The sequence below is a fragment of the Salmo salar genome, chromosome 05, assembly GCF_965601325.2.
Source record: "Salmo salar chromosome 05, fSalSal1, whole genome shotgun sequence".
NCBI classification, from domain to species: domain Eukaryota; kingdom Metazoa; phylum Chordata; class Actinopteri; order Salmoniformes; family Salmonidae; genus Salmo; species Salmo salar.
In genome coordinates, this window is record NC_138295.1 from 83,372,600 (window position 1) to 83,395,519 (window position 22,920).

At 44.4% G+C, this 22,920-nt stretch overlaps 1 protein-coding gene across 2 annotated transcripts; it reads right to left on the bottom strand.

Annotated features, from left to right (window-relative positions):
* Positions 1–432: 432 nt before the first annotated feature.
* On the bottom strand, positions 433–22,915 carry LOC106573422 (polyamine-transporter SLC45A4). 2 transcript variants are annotated; one of them, XM_082975753.1, is made up of 8 exons: positions 22,730–22,915; positions 15,359–16,004; positions 11,409–11,597; positions 10,896–11,075; positions 7,739–8,895; positions 6,384–6,483; positions 4,697–4,908; positions 433–3,011 (listed from the first exon to the last, which is right to left on the bottom strand). In XM_082975753.1, the coding sequence occupies exons 2-8, from the start codon at positions 15,594–15,596 to the stop codon at positions 2,625–2,627; spliced, it is 2,463 nt and encodes an 820-aa protein (XP_082831879.1). In that variant the 5' UTR covers positions 15,597–16,004; positions 22,730–22,915; the 3' UTR covers positions 433–2,624. The 2 variants fall into 2 exon arrangements, with proteins under 2 accessions (XP_082831879.1, XP_082831880.1); XM_082975754.1 differs by lacking the exons at positions 15,359–16,004; positions 22,730–22,915 and adding an exon at positions 15,259–15,331.
* Between the last annotated feature and the right edge of the window lie 5 nt (positions 22,916–22,920).

Consider the following 22,920-nt stretch of genomic DNA (forward strand, 5'->3'; position numbering starts at 1 on the left):
ACCAAAAAGACAAAGTTCCTTTTCCCACTTTCTAGAGCCAGATGTTCCTGCTGGCTGTGATGATGAATCCTCTTCATTCGAGAACACCTTAGCAAAACACTTTGTAACAGAACACTTTTTTATTGGATAAATTCAGGTAGATCCGTCCCTGTTTCTGCCCCTTTACTTCCATTTGGTTCCTAGTGAATACGACCCTGGCTACCTACTACCTCACGTAAGTGGAACAACTCCTCAGCCCAACACTCTGGGTCTGGGAATACCTTCTAGGCCCACACAGCTCATTAGATGTACATGCCCTGTAGGACTCTAGTCAAAAGTAGTGCACTACATAGGGAATAGGGTGCCGTTTGGGACTTAGTCCGTTAATCTCTATATAGATTTCTCAACAGATTTGCTTGAATGTTCTGCCAGATAATGACACACACACTGTCCTGTCTTAAAGTTCTTAAAGTTTATTGTGCAGCTTTTGCAGTTGTTAAATGTAAAAACATACAGAGCCATATCCTTTCTTGTACGTTACCCTGTGGAACAGGTGGTTCAGAACAACAGAGGGCTACTTACTGTAGCACAGTACAGTGTAGGGTTTCTTCAATGCTGGATGGGTCCAAAGGCATCTTATGGTCATAGACCATTTTTAATTACTAGTCGTCGTATGAAATCTAGTATCCTTCCATGCAGCATACTATAATCGATGTTTACAACATTTTCCCTTTTAAAAACATTGATATGTGTTAGTGTAAGCATCATCACTTCAGCATTTGATTATCTTAAGGCTGATAACGTTTATCCAACTCTGTCATGTAAACAGTAGGCTATAGGCCACTCAACCCAGTAAATGGCAAATATGAGCTACAAAAAGGAATGTCCTGAATGCTTTTTTGGACTTTTGGTGTAACCTGGACATCATATTGTCTGTGCTGTATAATAGCCCTGAGTGTTTTCATGATATACATGTCAATAGACAGAAGAAATGGAGTTAGTGGAGGGTGTTTATAACAGGGAATGTAACTGACTGACCCTGAACTGGATCCTCTGTGGCTGCAGCATCTTTAGTAAGGTCACAGTAAGACAGACTCCTATACTGTTCTAAACTTGATCCTCTGTGGCCGCAGCATCTTTAGTGAGGTCACAGTAACAGAGACTCCTATATTGTTCTGAACTGGATCCTCTGTGGCTGCAGCATCTTTAGTAAGGTCACAGTAAGACAGACTCCTATACTGTTCTAAACTTGATCCTCTGTGGCCGCATCATCTTTAGTGAGGTCACAGTAACAGAGACTCCTATACTGTTCTAAACTTGATCCTCTGTGGCCGCATCATCTTTAGTGAGGTCACAGTAACAGAGACTCCTATATTGTTCTGAACTGGATCCTCTGTGGCTGCAGCATCTTTAGTAAGGTCACAGTAAGACAGACTCCTATACTGTTCTAAACTTGATCCTCTGTGGCCGCAGCATCTTTAGTGAGGTCACAGTAACAGAGACTCCTATATTGTTCTGAACTGGATCCTCTGTGGCTGCAGCATCTTTAGTGAGGTCACAGTAACAGAGCGACTCCTATATTGTTCTGAACTGGATCCTCTGTGGCTGTAGCATCTTTAGTGAGGTCACAGTAACAGAGACTCCTATATTGTTCTGAACTGGATCCTCTGTGGCTGTAGCATCTTTAGTGAGGTCACAGTAACAGAGACTCCTATATTGTTCTGAACTGGATCCTCTGTGGCTGTAGCATCTTTAGTGAGGTCACAGTAACAGAGACTCCTATATTGTTCTGAACTGGATCCTCTGTGGCTGCAGCATCTTTAGTGAGGTCACAGTAACAGAGACTCCTATATTGTTCTAAACTGGATCCTCTGTGGCTGCAGCATCTTTAGTGAGGTCACAGTAACATAGCGACTCCTATATTGTTCTGAACTGGATCCTCTGTGGCTGCAGCATCTTTAGTGAGGTCACAGTAACAGAGACTCCTATAGCATTCTGTCTGTGGGGAAACTAAGTTTGATCTAAAAAAGTTGATCGGTCACTCCAACCATTTTGTACAATCACAAAATAAAATCAATAAAACATGTTTTGAATGTAGAAATGCAGTGACAATATTAATGTGCAGTCTAAATAACCATCTAAAGAAAAGTCCAAGTCACATTTAAGAAAAAGAGTCCAGCATTAGATCCCATGTGTAAAAAAAGAGAGTCCAGCATTAGATCCTGTGTATGAGGTGGATACTCAGTCTGATATTGCCTCCTGCAGACCTTTCAAACTGTGAATTAGTCCCAAATGGCACCCTATTCCCTATTTAGTGCACTACATTTGACCAGACCCTTATGGACCCAGGTCAAAAGAAGTGAACTATAAAAGGGGGTAGGGTGCTATTTGGGATGCACCCAGTGAAACCACAAACATTTGAACCCCACGAGGAAAAGAAAAACAGCCATATGTCAAGAAATGCACGTGTTCATTGGAACAGTCCATCCCACTGGAAGTCATGTGACTAGTGAGTGTTAAGGTTTGGTCACTGTCTTTCTCCACCAGATATCTGTGCAGATTAAAGAAAGGAGACAAAGAGAGGAAGCCACTTTATGACTATTGAGATGCCACCAGTATTTTCTCCTTGCCCCTCTTCTTCTTTGTTAAATAGTGGACTCGTAGTTAGCCATGCTGCTGCTGCCCTTGGGCGATGTTTTGAGCAGGACTACTGGCTCCTGCATACTGCTACCACTGGGGCCTGGTTCTGGGGCCACCAGGGCTGGAGTCCCCTCCTCTCCATACCCATCCTGGTCCTGCGTAGTGGTGGGAGTGGAGGAGTCTGGGTAGATGACCAGGAATGTGGAGGTGAGGAAGCCCAGGAAGGAGCCTCCAGAGGCCATCATTGGGATGACCCGCACGCTGCCCACCGCGTCCACCACCGTGCTCAGCGCAGACGCCACCAGGATCTGGGCAATGTACACCTGGCACGACAGTATGGCACAGTCGATGCCGAAGCCTCGTCGCGACTTCCCCGGACTGTTGTGGATGTACTGCGGTAAAGACAGAGGGAATTTTTTAAAACATTTTTTACTAATCTCTCACATCAGTTCAAAGATAGGTAATAACCTAGTTCCAAACTCAATTATCATCACATTGGCCTAGAATGAGCAACATATCCATATAAAGTCGTTTTTATTAACAATATGACCAGTTTGGAAGTGTACCGACATCCTTGTTTTCATGGTACTGGCAGAGTCTACTAACTAGGTCTGTTAAGATCTATAGTGAACTATAGTAATCTACACTGAGTGTACAAAACATTAAGAACACCTGCTCTTTCCATGACAGACTGACCTGGTGAATCCAGGTGAAAGCTATGATCCCTTATTGATGACACCTGTTAAATCCACTTCAAACAGTGTAGATGAAGAGGAGACATGTTGAAGACGAAGGTCATGCAGCTGAAACTGAGTTTAAACTTCGTTTTCATTGAACATGCCATACAAAATGGCATTTTAAATAATTATATGAAGAGTGCCTTGGTCCTCCTTTATTTCTAAGGATTTTTAAGCCTTGAGACAATTGGGACATGGATTGTGTGTGTGCCATTCAGAGGGTGAATGGACAAGACAAAAGATTTAAGTGCCTTTGAACGGGGTATGGTAGTAGGTGCCAGGCGTACCAGTTTGAGTCAAGAACTGCAACGCTGCTGGGTTTTTCCATGCTCAACAGTTTCCTGTGTGTATCAAGAATGGTCCACCACCCAAAGGACATCCAGCCAACTTGACAACTATGGGAAGCATTGGAGTCAACATGGGCCAGCATCCCTGTGGAACACTTTCGACACCTTGTAGAGTCCATGCCCCAACGAATTGAGGCTGTTCTGAGGTGTTCCTAATGTTTGGTATTCTCAGTGTATTGTCTCATTTAACCCTACAAGACATGTGGGCATGTAGTTCTGTTACCATTTAACAGAAAGGACGTGAGACAGAAATCCTGTACTGGCTCTGCTACACTACAGCTATCGGACGTTCAGCTTCACACATTGAGGGGCTGTATCAAGAATGGTCCACCACCCAAAGGACATCCAGCTCATTTTACAACTGTGGGAAACATGGGAGTCAACATGTGCCAGCATCCCCGTGGAACACTTGACACCTTGTAGAGTGCATGGCCCAACATATTGAGGCTGTTCTGAGGGCAAAGGGGAGGGGGTGCAACTCATATTAGGAAGGTGTTCCTAATGTTTTGTACACTCAGTGTATAGTGGGGGGTGCAACTCAATATTAGGAAGGTGTTCCTAATGTTTTGTCACTCAGTGTATAGTGGGGGGGGTGCAACTCAATATTAGGAAGGTGTTCCTAATGTTTTGTACACTCAGTGTATAGTGGGGGGGTGCAACTCAATATTAGGAAGGTGTTCCTAATGTTTTGTACACTCAGTGTATAGTGGGGGGGTGCAACTCAATATTAGGAAGGTGTTCCTAATGTTTTGTACACTCAGTGTATAGTGGGGGGGGTGCAACTCAATATTAGGAAGGTGTTCCTAATGTTTTGTACACTCAGTGTATAGTGGAGTGGGGGGTGCAACTCACTATTAGGAAGGTGTTCCTAATGTTTTGTACACTCAGTGTATAGTGGGGTGGAACTCAACATTAAGAATGTGTTCCTAATGTTTTATAATCTCAGTGTATAGTGATCTATGGTGTTCCACAGTGATCCATAGGGATCCTCACCTGCTTGTTCTCATGGTACTGGCCCAGCAGAGCATAGGGGCAGTAGGAGATACTCATGGAGATGATGCCCATGGTGCTGATCATCACCATGGCAACATAGACGTTAGAGAAGATCGCCATGACGGCGGTTCCCAGGGAGAAGCTCAGAGTACCCAGGATGTAGATGACCTTAATGCTCAGGTCGTAGTTGTCCAGGTACTTCTGGAGCACAGCTGTAAACAAATACAACATATGCAACATTATTGAGTTGGCACAAATTAGTTGCATTAAGTTGCATGTACTTAGTACTCACTGTACTGGGTGTGAGTCAAGTCCTCACTCTTTGGTATACACATTGCTGTTCATACTGTACACGTTGCTGTTCATACTGTACACATTGCTGTACACATTGCTGTTCATACTGTACACGTTGCTGTCCATACTGTACACGTTGCTGTCCATATTGTACACGTTGCTGTTCATTTTGCTGTTCATACTGTACACGTTGCTGTTCATACTGTACACATTGCTGTTCATACTGTACACATTGCTGTTCATACCGTACACGTTGCTGTCCACGTTGCTGTTCATACTGTACACGTTGCTGTTCATTTTGCTGTTCATACCGTACACGTTGCTGTTCATACCGTACACGTTACTGTTCATTTTGCTGTTCATACCGTACACGTTGCTGTTCATACCGTACACGTTGCTGTTCATTTTGCTGTTCATACCGTACACGTTGCTGTTCATTTTGCTGTTCATACTGTACACGTTGCTGTTCATTTTGCTGTTCATACTGTACACGTTGCTGTTCATTTTGCTGTTCATACCGTACACGTTGCTGTTCATACCGTACACGTTGCTGTTCATTTTGCTGTTCATACTGTACACGTTGCTGTTCATTTTGCTGTCCATACCGTACACGTTGCTGTCCATACCGTACACGTTGCTGTTCATTCTGCTGTCCATACTGTACACGTTGCTGTCCATACCGTACACATTGCTGTTCATACCGTACACGTTGCTGTCCATACTGTACACATTGCTGTTCATACCGTACACGTTGCTGTTCATTTTGCTGTTCATACCGTACACGTTGCTGTTCATTTTGCTGTTCATACCGTACACGTTGCTGTTCATACCGTACACGTTGCTGTCCATACCGTACACGTTGCTGTCCACGTTGCTGTTCATACTGTACACGTTGCTGTCCATACCGTACACGTTGCTGTTCATACCGTACACGTTGCTGTTCATACCGTACACGTTGCTGTTCATACCGTACACGTTGCTGTTCATTTTGCTGTTCATACCGTACACGTTGCTGTTCATACCGTACACGTTGCTGTCCATACCGTACACGTTGCTGTCCATACCGTACACGTTGCTGTCCATACCGTACACGTTGCTGTTCATTTTGCTGTCCACACCGTACACGTTGCTGTCCACGTTGCTGTCCACATTGCTGTCCATACTGTACACATTGCTGGTCATTTTGCTGTCCATACTGTCCACGGTGCTGTCCATACTGTACACAGTGTTGTTCATTTTGCTGTCCATACTGTACACGTTGCTGTCCATACTGTTGTCCATACTGTACATGTTGTTGTCCACGTAGCTGTCCACGTAGCTGTCCACGTAGCTGTCCACGTAGCTGTCCACGTAGCTGTTTATACTGTGTATTTCTCTAAGGAGTAGGACCTACCTGAGCAGACTGCAGCGGTAGCAGCATAGACAACCAGTCCCCAGCAGCCCATCTGAACCCCTTTATGGTAGTTCTGGAGTTCAGTGGAGTTAGCAGGAGCCTAGATGGAGAAAATAGAACATATAGAAGTCCAGAAACTCCTAAAGCAATTTGCACCACAAAATTGTGCATATTATCAGAATTAACATTTTGTCCCATTAAAAAACATTACATTGGCATTTAAAATAACTTGAGCCCTTGTCAGTAGACCTAGTGATTCTCAGAGGGTTCCCTGTCCTACAGAGGAGAAACAGAGACCAAGTGATTCTCAGAGGGTTCCCTGTCCTGCAGAGGAGAAACAGAGACCTAGTGATTCTCAGAGGGTTCCCTGTCCTGCAGAGGAGAAACAGAGACCTAGTGATTCTCAGAGGGTTCCCTGTCCTACAGAGGAGAAACAGAGACCTAGTGCACGTTGCTGTCCAGACGGTCCACGTTGCTGTCCTACAGAGGCTGACACAGAGACCTAGTGATTCACGAGGCTGTCCACTGTCGCTGTCCACTGTTCACGTTGCTGTCCACGTTGCTGTCCATACTGTTCACGTTGCTGTCCATACTGTTCACGTTGCTGTCCACGTTGCTGTCCATACTGTACACATTGCTGTACACGTTGCTGTCCATACTGTCCACGATGCTGTCCATACTGTCCACAGTTGCTGTCCACACTGTCCACGATGCCTAGTGATTCTCAGAGGGTTCCCTGTCCTACAGAGGAGAAACAGAGACCTAGTGATTCTCAGAAGGTTCCCTGTCCTACAGAGGAGAAACAGAGACCTAGTGATTCTCAGAGGGTTCCCTGTCCTACAGAGGAGAAACAGAGACCTAGTGATTCTCAGAGGGTTCCCTGTCCTACAGAGGAGAAACAGAGACCTAGTGATTCTCAGAGGGTTCCCTGTCCTGCAGAGGAGAAACAGAGACCTAGTGATTCTCAGAGGGTTCCCTGTCCTGCAGAGGAGAAACAGAGACCTAGTGATTCTCAGAGGGTTCCCTGTCCTGCAGAGGAGAAACAGAGACCTAGTGATTCTCAGAGGGTTCCCTGTCCTGCAGAGGAGAAACAGAGACCTAGTGATTCTCAGAGGGTTCCCTGTCCTACAGAGGAGAAACAGAGACCTAGTGATTCTCAGAGAGTTCCCCTGTCCTGCAGAGGAGAAACAGAGAATACGAAAGAAGAGTAGGAAAGAAAACAGGATCAGTAGATTATTGAGGAAAGATGGACAAATAAAAGAAGAGTTTGCTCATTCTCTAACTGAAATAAACTACAAACTATAATGAACTACAATAAACAATGAATTACAATGGAGGACTGGACCGGTTCTTACTGTGGGGTCTCCAGCATAGATGACCTGTCCCATGAAGTCTGTGTAGAAGACTGCCTCAGCGATGATGGAGAACCAGGTGAGGAGATGACAGACGCAGAGCCTCAGCAGCTGGGGGGGCATCTTCAGCATGGACAGCCACAGCAGCTTGACCGTGGTGCCCCCCTCGTCCCCGTCGTCACTCTCAGAGTCACCGCTGGACAGCGTGGTGCTGCTCTGCTGGAGCTCCCTCCTCTGCTGCCGCCGCTGCATGTGCTCGTAGATGTCGTTCATGCTCTGCGAGGTCTTGATGCGGAGGTTGGCGCCGGCCGGATTGCCCATGGTGTTTCTGCGGTGGCGGTATCGTGCTGAACCCACGCGGCCATAGTAAGAGAATGTAAATGACGGCTGGCGGTAGAAGGTGTGGGGGAAGCGGCGTGCCCCGGCGGTGGTGCTGGACGGCCTCAGGCCTGGCATACGGCCCTGGCTGTTGGCCCCGCGGGCTGTGTGGTTGGAGGGGACGGCCGTGGCCGCTGAGGCCCCGTTGAGGCCCTTGGCTCCCTGGTTGGTCTGGTTGTTGAGCAACATGTGCTCCCTGCTGTAGTAGGGGGAGGGGTCCTGGTGGAAGAGGGGCAGCTGGCTGTCTGCCTGAGCCTCGGGCTGGGGGCCTTCCTGGTCCTGGATGCCCCATCCACTGTAGTGTCTCTGAGGGGTGCCAGGGTAGAAATCTTGGGGGTAGTCCTGAAAGATGGAGGGCTCAATGTCGGCCAGGAAATGACCGTCCTGGTCCAGGTCTGAGTCCAGCTCGATGGTGGCGTCAGGCATGGCCAGCACCGAGTCGCTCTTACTCCTCACCCTGTCCACGTTGATGAAGAGCTCTCTCTCTGACTGGGCGTCCTCCTCTCCTATAACGTCCAGCTGAGGTATACTACGAGGCCCCTCCAAGCCCTCCTTCAGTTTCCCTGAGGAGGAGAGGCTGTCGGAGTCTCCCTCTCTCGGAGTGTCACCACAAGCCTCAAAACTCTCCTCCTTGATACTGAACATGTGTAGAGTCACAGATATGCTGAAGATGACGGCAGCAAACACAAACAGGATCTGCTCCTGGGACTTGAAGGCCGTGCCTAGGATGGTGCTGGTCCAGTCCAGGCCACCCAGCACGTAGCCAACCGCTCCTCCCAGCCCTGCCAAAAACACAATGTCAAAACAATGTTAGAGCTAGCCACTTTGAGTTGTTCGGTGCTCGAAATACCGATGATAAATGACTTTCCTCATGTTTTTGTTTATTCCCCTCAGGGAATCATCATGGGAGCAACCGTGACCAATAAAAGTAAAGATTGTATTTGTTTAGAGGGGGCGCCATGTGACCTCACATTCCAAACATGTCGCTCCACCAATCATATACACCGGCTTCAACATGAAATCAATTTAAAACTGACTCAAAACATGACTGATAGCTCTCTTAACGTAACATTGAGCAATAATAACTGTTATAGAGGGGATTTGGCATTCACCCCCCCAGTTACATAGTGATTCTATAGTGTCTTAGCGTCCTCTCCTCCCGTCCTCTTCCTGCCTCCTCCTCCTCAAAACGGCAGATGAAAGTGCAGAAAGAGAACAGGATATGAGGAGAGGAAATGTGCTTGTAGGGTTCTTAACTTCTTTGGGATAGGTGGCAGTATTTTCCCGTCCGGATAAAAAACGTACCCGATTTAATCTGGTTACTACTCCTGCCCAGAAACTAGAATATGCATACAATTAGTAGATTTGGATAGAAAACACTCTAAAGTTTCTAAAACTGTTTGAATGGTGTCTGTGAGTATAACAGAACTCATATGGCAGGCCAAAACCTGAGAAGATTCCATACAGGAAGTGCCCTGTCTGACAATTTGTTGTCCTTCTGTTGCATCTCTATTGAATATACAGCATCTGTGCTGTAATGTGACATTTTCTAAGGCTTCCATTGGCTCTCTAAAGCCGACAGAAAGTGGAATGGGGTGTCTGCTGTCTCTGGGCGAAGAACAGCAGGAGAATTTGTAAGTGGTCAGCCTGGGGACAGTGACACTGGAGATGCGCAGTCACGAGACTACTCCATTTTTTTCTTTCAGCCTTTGAATGAATACAACGTTGCCCGTTTGGAATATTATCGCTATTTTACGAGAAAAATAGCATAAAAATTGATTTTAAACAGCGTTTGACATGCTTCTAAGTACGGTAATGGAATATTTTGAAATGTTTTGTCACGAAATGCGCTCGCGCGTCACCCTTCGGATAGTGACCTGAACGTACGAACAAAACGGAGCTATTTGAATATAACTATGGATTATTTGGAACCAAAACAACATTTGTTGTTGAAGTAGATGTCCTGGGAGTGCATTCTGACGAAGAACAGCAAAGGTAATCCAATTTTTGTAATGGTAATTCTGAGTTTAGGTTGTCCCAAACTTGGTGGGTGTCAAAATAGCTAGCCGTGATGGCCGAGCTATGTACTCAGAATATTGCAAAATGTGCTTTCGCCGAAAAGCTATTTTAAAATCTGACACCGCGATTGCATAAAGGAGTTCTGTATCTATAATTCTTAAAATAATTGTTATGTATTTTGTGAACGTTTATCGTGAGTAATTTAGTAAATTCACCGGAAGTTTTCGGTGGGTATGCTAGTTCTGAACATCACATGCTAATGTAAAAAGCTGGTTTTTGATATAAATATGAACTTGATTGAACAAAACATGCATGTGTTGTATAACATAATGTCCTAGGAGTGTCATCTGATGAAGATCAAAGGTTAGTGCTGAATTTAGCTGTGGTTTGGGTTTATGTGACATGTATGCTTGCTTGGAAAATGGCTGTGTGATTATTTGTGTCTATGTACTCTCCTAACATAATCTAATGTTTTGCTTTCGCTGTAAAGCCTTTTTGAAATCGGACAATGTGGTTAGATTAACGAGAGTCTTATCTTTAAAATGGTGTAAAATAGTTGATTGTTTGAGAAAATTGAATTGTGGTATTTTAGTTGGTTTTGTATTTCGCGCCGTGCGATGCCATTGGCTGTTGGCTAGGGGTTCCGCTAGCAGAACATCTATCCTCAACAGGTTAAATCCTCTTCCTGCTTCCCTCCGACTGTTTGAGGAGGTAGGGAGGAGAGGACACAAGGAGCCAATACAACTAGGGCAGCATAGTGTACCTGCAGAGAAGGCATGTATGTTGAGGGCCATGTCCTGCTCCTCTGTGTCGGCTACATCCAACAGGTAGGCTCTGATAGGCCCATCTGAGGCGTCTGCACTGAAGTCCAGTAGAACCACACCCAGCACCGTCAGCACTATCCCAATGGGCTGACTGCTGGGAACGTCCCCGAGGGCTAACCCTACAGCACACAGAATAAGAAGGAATAATAATAATAATAATGTATTTATATAGCATAGCACTGTCATTAAATAATCATCATTTTACAATACAGAAAATATAAAAAACAAACATGAGAATTTAAGGGAGTTTCACATTTCCAATATATGATGATTAAATAGTGCCTACGTCCCACATCGCACCCTATTCCCTTTATAGTGCATTACTTTTGACCACAGCCCAGAGGGCTCAATGGCTCTGGTCTAAAGTAGTGAACTACATAAGGAATAGGGTTCCATTTGGAACTCAGTCAGTACCTCCCTCAAAACTAATTACCAATGGATACTAGGCTCACCTAGGAGGGACCCATTGAGGAAGAGAGAAACTCCCAGTAACACCCCCACACAGAGTGCCAGGATGAAGGGTCTCCTGCGGCCCCATTTCAGGGTGCAGCGGTCGCTGGCTGAGCCAATGAGAGGGGTGAGGATCAGGCCCAGGATGGGGCTCAGAAACCACGTCAGGCTGTAGTACTGCCCTGGAAGTCCTGAAAAAAAACAATAAAAAAAAAACACAGAGACAAAAAACACCTTCAGTCAATATGCTTAAGGCTTTGGCCACAGAGAGACTGATCACGGATGAAATCCTATTAGCATTCATCAAATATTAGTTTGTCAAAAGTTCAACTATTACAAAATCTTTTGCCCGCAGCCTAAAGGGCATTCTTTACAGAACCACAGCCATCAAAGCTTTTAATCAACAATGCTGAATCACATTCTAGTCCTTCCATAGTCACTAGCAGGTTTGGTGAGGCCGTGTGAGGTGAGGTGAAAGGAGGTTTGTGGGTAGCTGGAACCATCTCAATGTATCACACTCCAGTCTGATGTACTGTAGACCTTGGCTTGGAACTAGGCTGTTTCACTGAGCTTTCTAATGAAAGCTATGCAGCTGATGCTCTACTTCAGCAGGCCTACACATTAAACAACAATCACTGTACATCTCCCACTAGAATATGTGTTACAGATTGTCACTAGAAGGAAAACAAGTGGACGTGTTTCTACAAGCCGGTTGTTCATTAACCTAGATAAGAGCCCTCACGCAAGACACAACTTGTTGCAAGAACTATGGAAACAAACTGGCAATCTTCATCTCTGTGATACTTCCCTCTGTAGGAACACTACAATGATATAGGCCTCACGCAGCTATGGCAACAACAGAACAGACAGTGAAACTGGAAACACAATAAATGGAAGCTTTCTATCATCTTTCAAATGCTAGGTAGTGCACGTTAGAATTTGTTCAGAAAGGGTTAAATGCGTAGCCTGTTGGTTTATGGAGTGGAATGCACTGAATGTGACCTAGTCTGTTGCTCAGTCTGAGCAGTAAAATGGTTGTTGAACTGTCACTGGCTTCTGGACAGACTTTTATAACCCTCTCAGAAAATCAACAAGATATGAGAAGCTGGCATCAAGTCAGATCGTCCTTCTCAGAAATACCAAGGAAAAGTAGTTAAACATAGGCTATACATTAGGGGCCCGTAATGAATGACTGGGACTAAGTTATACTCAAGGCAATAGTGGGAAATGTCACCAAGACTTAACCCTTTACACTCATGGGAATTGGCCTATATGGATAGGGCTAAATTGAAATGTTTCTTACAGAAAAAATATGAAAAGCAAATGCATAACCATTGTAGCAATTGAATGGGAAGAGTTTGTAGATCATGGGAAAATGAGTAGACCAAAAGGTGAGTACACAACAGTTCACCTGGCACAAGACTGAACCCAACCATTACACTGTTGATTTTATATTTACTCTACTTTTTCATCAGTTGTTGATAACGAAATCTGAATATACTCTGGATACATTCAGTAACATAATAATATTCCTGGAAATTGTGGGGTAGGTGCAACATAAGACACAAAAATGACAAGGGTCTAACTGGTGTCTCCAAGTGGACATACACCTCTCCAAAGTGTGCACAGTTCCTAAGACATTTCAATGCACTTTTATGACTCAAAGAAGGGTCTTGAACTCTCCTAGCTGTGCCGTTGAGGAACTAGAGCAAGCACACTGGTATTTGTTTAGTTGTAACACAATCCCGCATCACACAATTACTGTTGTTATTTCCACAATCCAAAAAAGGGTCCATTAGAAATGGCAATCTGGGTCAGGTGGGCATGATTTTAAAGCTTATTCTATTGCCAACATGACTAACTAAGTTATCAAACAGGATCGTACAGCGTTAGGCTTTCACAAGGCAATACAGAGGAACATATAGTCATTTAGGTGTGTAGAAAGAAGTCATAAGTGCATTCAGGTGCTTGTTCCGCACAATAAACAAACAGGCTCCTTCTGTTCAGAACAACCCAGGGTATCCTGCCTGTTTGGCCCTGTCCGGGGGTATCATCGGATGGGGCCACAGTGTCTTCTGATCCCTCCTGTCTCAGCCTCCAGTATTTATGCTGCAGTAGTTTGTGTCGGGGGGCTAGGGTCAGTCTGTTACATCTGGAGTATTTCTCTTGTCTTATCCGGTGTCCTGTGTGTATTTAAATATGCTCTCTCTAATTCTCTCTTTCTGTCTTTCTCTCGGAGGACCTGAGCCCTAGGACCATGCCTCAGGACTACCTGGTATGATGACTCCTTGCTGTTCCCAGTCCACCTGGCCGTGCTGCTGCTCCAGTTTCAACTGTTCTGCCTGCGGCTATGGAACCCTGACCTGTTCACCGGACGTGCTTGTTGCACCCTCGACAACTACTATGATTATTATTATTTGACCATGCTGGTCATTTATGAACATTTTAACATCTTGACCATGTTCTGTTATAATATCCACCCTGCACAGCCAGAAGAGGACTGGCCACCCCTCATAGCCTGGTTCCTCTCTAGGTTTCTTCCTAGGTTTTTGGCCTTTCTAGGGAGTTTTTCCTAGCCACCGTGCTTCTTTCACATGCTTTGCTTGCTGTTTGGGGTTTTAGGCTGGGTTTCTGTACAGCACTTTGAGAATATCAGCTGATGTACGAAGGGCTATATAAAAATAAATTTGATTTGATTTGACCACATGTCATCTTGTAACTAACTGTACATCAAACAGACTCCTTCTGTTCAGAACAACCCAGGGTATGACCACATGTCATCTTATAACTGTACATCAAACAGTGATCATAAACGTTGATACTGTATATGACTTGAGTTTTATGATTTGGAGATGTGAAGTGCACATTTGGACTCACGGATGTTTGGCTTGCTTGTATCATCAAAGCGGTATTTAGTATTATCCTCAACGTCTCATCTTTCAGAATACATCGAGTCATCTTAATTTACAGCATATCCCTCAAACAGATGACAAAGAATTTGCAAAAGTTGACCAATTAGCAGTAGGGATGGGTGCTCAAGTTCAGAACGGCTGTTGGGTCAAAACCAATGCAGAGCCAGAGCTCTGACATCATGTATAACATGTTACTGTACAGCCACTGCCTTCCAATTGTAGGCGCTTATTAGTGCCCAAATCTGCCATTTTCAACCAGAAGTTTAAAGGGTTACAAAAACAAACTTTTACTTCACCACTATTTCAAAATATTATTATGTGCACTCGCACGTTTGCTTCTGTTATGACAGTCCTGAAGGAGCGGATTAAGATAAGCCTGTGTTATCCAATACTAGTTCAGTTGTAGCTAACCCTTTGCTGTGTGACAATGTCTGCCTACAATGTTCATCATACATTGAAAGAAATGTGCAGCTGTTCCATGCTGTGTAGATAAAGAGACCTAGAGACCTACTGTCCATGTACCCTAAACTGTACATAGGAGTTACATCACAGAGATGGAGAGTTCGGCAAATCCATTTATGACAAAATTGTTCCCGACGGGAAAACAGGTTGACTGAAACGTGCAGACTCACACATTCTTGCCATACCTACCAAACTCTGTAGAAGACATTGTTCCATTCTGCATTGGTGGCAAACCTAGTAACCTAGTAACGGCCCGGTCTGTTATGCTGCCTGTGCACAGTGTACAGACAGTTAACATGACCCCACATAACTCCCAGCCCTTATGATGGAGTAAACCTAACAGAGACTGGCTCAGGACCAATCTTTGGTAACCATTTGGCAAACAATTAACCAAAAGCGTAAAATACACATATGAAATGCTTTAGTTGCAACTCTAATACAATTGTTTTGTCAACCAACACCCTCCATTGGTACCGACCTATTTGCAGTAAGACTGGTGTGACCAGAGCTGTCTCCATTGGTACCAACCTATTTGCAGTAAGACTGGTGTGACCAGAGCTGTCTCCATTGGTACCGACCTATTTGCAGTAAGACTGGTGTGACCAGGGCTGTCTCCATGGCGTAGCAGAACTCTCGTCCGAACATGACAGCACCATGCATGACCCACTTGCGCAGGGGAATATGTTCCTCCCCAGCACCCTCAGCCAGAGACCCATCAGGACTGTCCTCGTCCCTCTCACCTCTCTGCTTCTTCACTGGCATCTCCACCACATCCTGACGTGGCAAAACAGTCAAGTCAGCCTTCTGGGGGACCATGGTCGTCAGCTCGTATAGAGAGAGAAGTTATGACTGCACCCCTAAAGCCTTAATGTAGTTTACGGTCCTGTCCGCTCTGATGCAACTGTCCTTCCCTTTATGGTCAATCAGAGGACTACTATCAAAACAGCAGCACTATACATGAAGGAAAAATCCTGCTTTTCTTTAGTTCTTTCGAGGCACTTTTGACAGCAATTCATAAGGTTCCGTGGCAAAACGCGGCTTTGTAAGATATTGGCTCTCTTCACTGCTGGCTGCTGTACTGAATCCAAACCCATAGAAAGTGGCATTCAGATAGAGCTCATTTGATGACGTCTGTAGAGGGGAGGCTGAACAGGGTGAGGGAGACGGGGGCTGGCGGAGGTGGACAACGTTCCTCTCTAGAGCCCCATGGAGTGACTCATTCATCTGTAGAGGGGACACAGACAGACAGCATGAGCGTTAGTATGTTAACCCATAGTCAATAATGCCTTTATAACCAATAAACATCTCAATGTTACGGACTCTGGATAGGCCGATAAAGGCTAGTATTATGACAGTTTAGGTCTATTTTATATTTCAAATGTCAGCAGTACAAATACAATAAGAGCTTTAGTAGCTAGTTGGGTAAAGTTTAATGATGCACGTTCAGCTGGGATGCTGCCGAATAGATAGGCCAAGCTGCTGCTGTAATCAGCCCTATTACTATAAATGTACACCTGCAATTAGGCTAAAGTACTGAGTCAACCCATTGAGCTGCAGGAGAAAGTTCCTCAGATTGGAGGAAGGAAACTCCATCCACGCAATCAAGTCTTGAAAAGACACAAGAACTCAGCCACTGTGTGAACTTGGGTGAACCAGCTGTCCTGTAGGAGTTTCAGCAGCTGTGAGATGAGACTAGTGTAGGCCTAGAAAGATAGATGTGCATTATGGACAATACAGGCTGAAATACACATAGCACAACCTTGTTAGGCATGAGTTAGGCATGAGTTATGCATGACATTGCTGTGCTCCTAGTAACTTACCTTGCTTTGAGGGTAGATGAGGTAGCTATTAACAACCCAAAAAGGTGGCCTACTGTTCTAACAGAGATTGAGTTACAGTGAGGGAAAAAAGTATTTGATCCCCTGCTGATTTTGTACGTTTGCCCACTGAAAGAAATGATCAGTCTATAATTTTAATGGTAGGTTTATTTGAACAGTGACAGACAGAACAACAACAAAAAATCCAGAAAAACACATGTCAAAAATGTTATAAATTGATTTGCATTTTAATGAGAGAAATAAGTATTTGACCCCTCTGCAAAACATGACTTAGTACTTGGTGGCAAAACCCTTGTTGGCAATCACAGAGGTCAGACGTTTCTTGTAGTTGGCCACCAGGTTTGCACACATCTCAGGAGGGATTTTGTCCCACTCCTCTTTGCAGATCTTCTCCAAGTAATTAAGGTTTCGAGGCTGACGTTTGGAAACTCGAACCTTCAGCTCCCTCCACAGATTTGCTATGGGATTAAGGTGTCTGGAGACTGGCTAGGCCACTCCAGGACCTTAATGTGCTTCTTCTTGAGCCACTCCTTTGTTGCCTTGGCCATGTGTTTTGGGTCATTGTCATGCTGGAATACCCATCCACGGCCCATTTTCAATGCCCTGGCTGAGGGAAGGAGGTTCTCACCCAAGATTTGACGGTACATGGCCCCGTCCATCGTCCCTTTGATGCGGTGAAGTTGTCCTGTCCCCTTAGCAGAAAAACACCCCCAAAGCATAATGTTTCCACCTCCATGTTTGACGGTGGGGATGGTGCTCTTGGGGTCATAGGCAGCATTCCTCTTCCTCCAAACACAGCGAGTTGAGTTGATGCCAAAGAGCTCCATTTTGGTCTCATCTGACCACAACACTTTCATCCAGTTGTCCTCTGAATCATTCAGATGTTCATTAGCAAACTTCAGACGGGCATGTATATGTGCTTTCTTTAGCAGGGGGACCTTGCGGGCACTGCAGGATTTCAGTCCTTCACGGCGTAGCGTGTTACCAATTGTTTTCTTGGTGACTATGGTCCCAGCTGCCTTGAGATCATTGACAAGATCCTCCCGTGTAGTTCTGGGCTGATTCCTCACCGTTCTCATGATCATTGCAACTCCACAAGGTGAGATCTCGCATGGAGCCCCAGGCCGAGGGAGATGGACAGTTCTTTTGTGTTTCTTCCATTTGCGAATAATCGCACCAATTGTTGTCACCTTCTCACCAAGCTGCTTGGCGATGGTCTTGTAGCCCATTCCAACCTTGTGTAGGTCTACAATCTTGTCCCTGACATCCTTGGAGAGCTCTTTGGTCTTGGTCATGGTGGAGAGTTTGGAATCTGATTGATTGCTTCTGTGGACAGGTGTCTTTTATACAGGTAACAAGCTGAGATTAGGAGCACTCCCTTTAAGAGTGTGCTCCTAATCTCAGCTCGTTACCTGTATAAAAGACACCTGGGAGCCAGAAATCTTTCTGATTGAGAGGGGGTCAAATACTTATTTCCCCTCATTAAAATGCAAATCAATTTATAACATTTTTGACATGCGCTTTTCTGGAATTTTTGTTGTTGTTATTCAGTCTCTCACTGTTCAAATAAACCTACCATTAAAATTATAGACTGATAATTTCTTTGTCAGTGGGCAAACGTACAAAATCAGCAGGGGATCAAATACTTTTTTCCCCCTCACTGTAAACTTTTGATTACATTTTTATTTATTTTTTTAAAGATGGGATTTCCAATATGGTCTTAGAGTAAACCTGTTCTGGCTAAATGTACCACACAACAATTATCCCCTTGTGCCAAACTTCTTTAACTGGGTCTTCTAAACATCCTCATATGGAAAATGACCTTGAAGAACCCACCCCTCAACGCTCCACCCAGTCTAGTTAGCGAATTCTCATGGGAAGAATAGTTGAGTGGTGGGAAATCCTGCTCATCTCTCATCCTTTCTAACCGCTCTGCTAAAATCCACTCCTCTCTCACAGGAGAAAAAAAAACATATGATATGAAAAGTATTATAATAAACATGAAACGGTGAATGTAACAAACGCTCATCATTTCATCATTTCAAATAGGCTACATGTCATATTAAACAGCATATACAGTGCAGCCAGAATGTATTCCACATTTTGTTAGTTTTATAAAAATTCCTCAATCTACACACAATACCCCATAAAAACAAAGCAAAGAGGTTTTTAGAATAAATGTATCAAAATCAGAAATACATTAAGAAATTCATAAGTATTCAGACCCTTTGCTAGGAAACTGAAATTGAGCTCAGGTGCATCCTATTTTCATTGATCATCCTTGAGGTGTTTCTACAACTTGGGAGTCCACCTGTGGTAAATTCAATTGATTGGACATGATTTGGAAAGGCACACACCTATCTATATAAGGTTACACAGTTGACAGTGCATGTCAGAGCAAAAACCATGCTATGGGGTTGAAGGAATTGTCCATAGCGCTCCGAGACAGGACTGTGTCGAGGTTCAGATCAGGGGAAGGATATCGAAACATTTCTGCAGCATTGAAGGTCCCCAAGAACACAGTGGCCTCCATCATTCTTAAATGGAAGAAGTTTTGAACCACCAAGACTCTTCCTAGAGCTGACCGCCCGGTCAAATCGAGCAATCGGGGGAAAAGGGCCTTGGTCAGGGAGGTGACCAAAAACCCGATGGTCACTGACAGAACTCCAGAGTTCCTCTGTGGAGATGGTTGTCCTTCTGGAAGGTTTTCCTCTTCTCTGCAGCACTCCACCAATCAGGCCTTTATTGTAGAGTGGCCAGACTGAAGCCACGCCTCCGTAAAAAAAAGGCACATGGTAGCCCGTTGGAGTTTGCCAAAATGCACCTAAAGACTCTCAGACCATGAGAAACAAGATTCTCTGGTCTGATGAAAGCAAGATGGAACTGCCAAGCGTCACGGAGGAAACCTGGCACCATCCCTACGGTGAAGCATGGTGGTAGCAGCATGCTGTGGGGATGTTTTTCAGCTGCAGGGACTGGGAGACTAGTCAGGATCGAGGCAAAGATGAACAGATCAAAGTACAGAGAGATCCTTGATGAAAACCTGCTCCAGAGCACTCAGGACCTCAGACTGGGGTGAAGGTTCACCTTCCAATAGGACAACGACCCTAAGCACTGCGCTGTTTGCGCTGTTCTGTGAAGGGAGGGGAGTAGTACACAGTTCTGTGAAGGGAGTAGTACACAGCGTTGTATGAGATCTTCAGTTTCTTGGCAATTTCTCACATGGAATAGCCTTAATTTCTCAGAACAAGAATAGACTGATGAGTTTCAGAAGAATGTTATTTGTTTCTGGCCATTTTGAGCCTGTAATCGAACCCACAAACGCTGATGCTCCAGATACTCAACTAGTCTAAAGAAGACCAGTTTTATTGCTTCTTTAAATCAGAACAACAGTTTTCAGCTGTGCTAACATAATTGCAAATGGGGTTTCTAATGATCAATTAGCCTTTTAAAATGATAAACTTGGATTAGCTAACACAACGTGCCATTGGAACACAGGAGTGATGGTTGGTGATAAAATCAAATGTTATTGGTCACATACACATGGTTAGCAGATGTTAATGCGAGTGTAGCGAAATGCTCATGCTTCTAATTCCGACAGTGCCGTAATATCTAACAAGTAATCTAACAAATTCACAACGACTACCTTATACACACACAAATGTAAAGGGATGAATAAGAATATGTATGAGCAATGGCCGTGCGGCATAGGCAAGATGCAGTAGATGGTATAGAATACAGCATATACATCTGAGATGAGTAATGTAGGATATGTAAACATTATTAAAGTGGCGTTATTTAAAGTGACTACTGATACCTTTATTAAATCCATTTATTAAAGTGGCTAAAGATTTGAGTCTGTATGTTGGCAGCAGCCTCTATGTTAGTGATGTCTGTTTAACAGTCTGATGGCCTCTAACTAGAACATAACAGGCCTCTGTACGCCTATGTAGATATTCCATATAAATAAAAGATATCTGCTGTTTCCAGCTACAATAGTCATTTACAACAATAACAATGTCTACACTGTATTTCTGATCAATTTGATGTTATTTTAAATGGACAAATAAAATAGCTTTTCTTTCAAAAACAAGGACATTTCTAAGTGACCCCAAACTTTTGAACAGTAGTGTAGGCTGTGACTTGCTTAGAATTAAATACAAACGAAGTAAAACATTCCTTATTAGGCTCAGTGCCTTTGAATTCATTTTTAAAAGTGAGTCTGTGGCTTCAGGCTTACGTGATGGTGCCTTGAGAGCAGGCCTGCAGCGCGCCTGCAGAGTCACTGGGGATGCTAAACACCCTTTTGGCCACTCTTGCCAGGCTAGGCACGGATGCAGTTTATTTTCTTTCTAGGTAAGCTTAAAGGTTTTTAGGCACAATAACCCAATTAAAACTAAAAGCTCCTTGAAAAAAAGTTGGAATATGCCAGGCCTATTGGGACAAAAATCAATGATGGCCCATTGTATAGATAAAACAAAAATTAAGGAAACTTAAGATCAGATTTTTTTGTTTATAAATACTTTGCTCCAATGACACACTTAATTAACTACCCACCTCTTCCTTCCTTTTAGCATTTGCACATAGTAAGTACACCATCTTGCTTTCGGGACGTGTCTGTTCAGATTCCACAATGATTATTTAGTTGTGGACATTACATCTTTGTACGTCACCTTGATTTTGCACCTGTGTGTTTTATAAAAGTATTTATGACAATATTTTGCAAACTCCATGACAGTAGCTAAATGCAAGAGGCTATAGCAGCAGACAACAAATGTATGATGGGCCGGGCATGTCCTGAGCTCATGGAGCACTACTGGAGCAGCCTTTGGGAATCTTGCTCCGCAAATTGGGCACGCTCCACTCCCATACTCTGACACTGCCTCCGGTACATAGGTGGGGGGGTAGGGGCGCTCCAGTACAGTAGGTGGCAATAATGCACCATAACGTTGGATGCCAACTGCCAATAAACCCCACAGAAGAAGGGGCGGGGGCAACAATGGTAACTAGCTATCGGCGCACGTGACAATTAAACTTTGATTTACACACCGGAAACTGTTTTCCTACAGTTCTGTTAACGACGGCAGGTGTTCGGCAGGCAGGAGCGAAGGACACTCTGTGCTAGCTAGCCAACTAGCTAGCGTAAGGTGTAGCTTGCAATAGGTGGTGGCGACAACGGTAGACAGTGTCCTTCGCACCTTCTCTCCGGTACAGAGCATGCAGGAGCAATCGGTAGACAGTGTCCTTATCCCCCGCCTGTCGAGCACAGTTCTCTCGGAGTACACAGGAGGCGGAGCGACACCATGTGCTAACTAGCACCCGTGGTAGACTGTCCTTCGCCCCCGCCTGTCAGGCATTATTTTCCGGCAGTTATGTTAACAATGATGAGGGCAGGCAGGAGTGAAGGACACTGCCTACCGGTGTCGCAGAACACCTGCAGGGTACACAGGAGACGAAAAACGTATAATACTTTAATTTACCTTTTGGGGGGTTCTTGAAGGAACCAATGGGATGCTTGAGGGGGCGTTCCTACATATGCAGTAATGCCCATATGCAGGAACGCCCCCTTAATGCGGGCTGCAGTTGCACACTATAGGTTGGGACCGTTGTTCTACACATGAGTGGTTGGGATACGTTTTAGACAGGGCTGGTTCTTTTATCTCAGAAGTAAGAAATAAGTATTTATCATCAATAACTTGCTAAATTAGCGAATGTTACAGAAGCTATCCAAGTTTGCAAGCTAAAGAGCTAGCTAACTTCCTCAGTCTGTAACGTTAGCTAACTATGCTATCAAACTGTTCTGGCATGAGTTACCGGTATATAGGTATCACTATCCCCATATATAACGTCAAAGCCCGCTACAATATAGACCATCTCTGCTATTAACGTTGGTGTGTAGTAGATTGTACAAGCTGTCACGAACGCTAATGATACAACGAACAGGTGTGTTCACATGATCAGACGGTAGCTAACTAGCTAGTTAATGTTAGCTTAGAAGCTAGCTAGGTAGCTACGGTATTTTAGCTAGCTATGATGAATGTAACCCGTAGATAACCAGCTAACTTGGGATGGGCTACCGAATGCTGATAAAAATACACAAATCGAATATACCTGATCCCTTTTTCCAATGTAAAGAAGTATTCACGTTCCTTAGTCGTCGGTGTGCCCGAGTAGCCTGAGCTTGCTAGTTGTTTCGACACGCTGATGCCCAGTCCAATGACAAAATGCATTACCCAATCTCATTAATTGCCACCGTAAAAAAAGCAGTACTTGACATCACTAAAATCGATGACCAATTGCTC

Excerpts from the sequence above, each read along its gene's own strand:
- LOC106573422 (XM_082975753.1), bottom strand. The coding sequence starts at position 15,596 with ATGGTCCCCCAGAAGGCTGACTTGACTGTTTTGCCACGTCAGGATGTG. Across the intron at positions 11,598-15,358 it reads ACCAGTCTTACTGCAAATAG|GACTTCCAGGGCAGTACTAC; the intron begins GTCGGTACCAAT and ends GTTTTTTTTCAG. Across the intron at positions 11,076-11,408 it reads CCTCAATGGGTCCCTCCTAG|GGTTAGCCCTCGGGGACGTT; the intron begins GTGAGCCTAGTA and ends TGTGTGCTGTAG.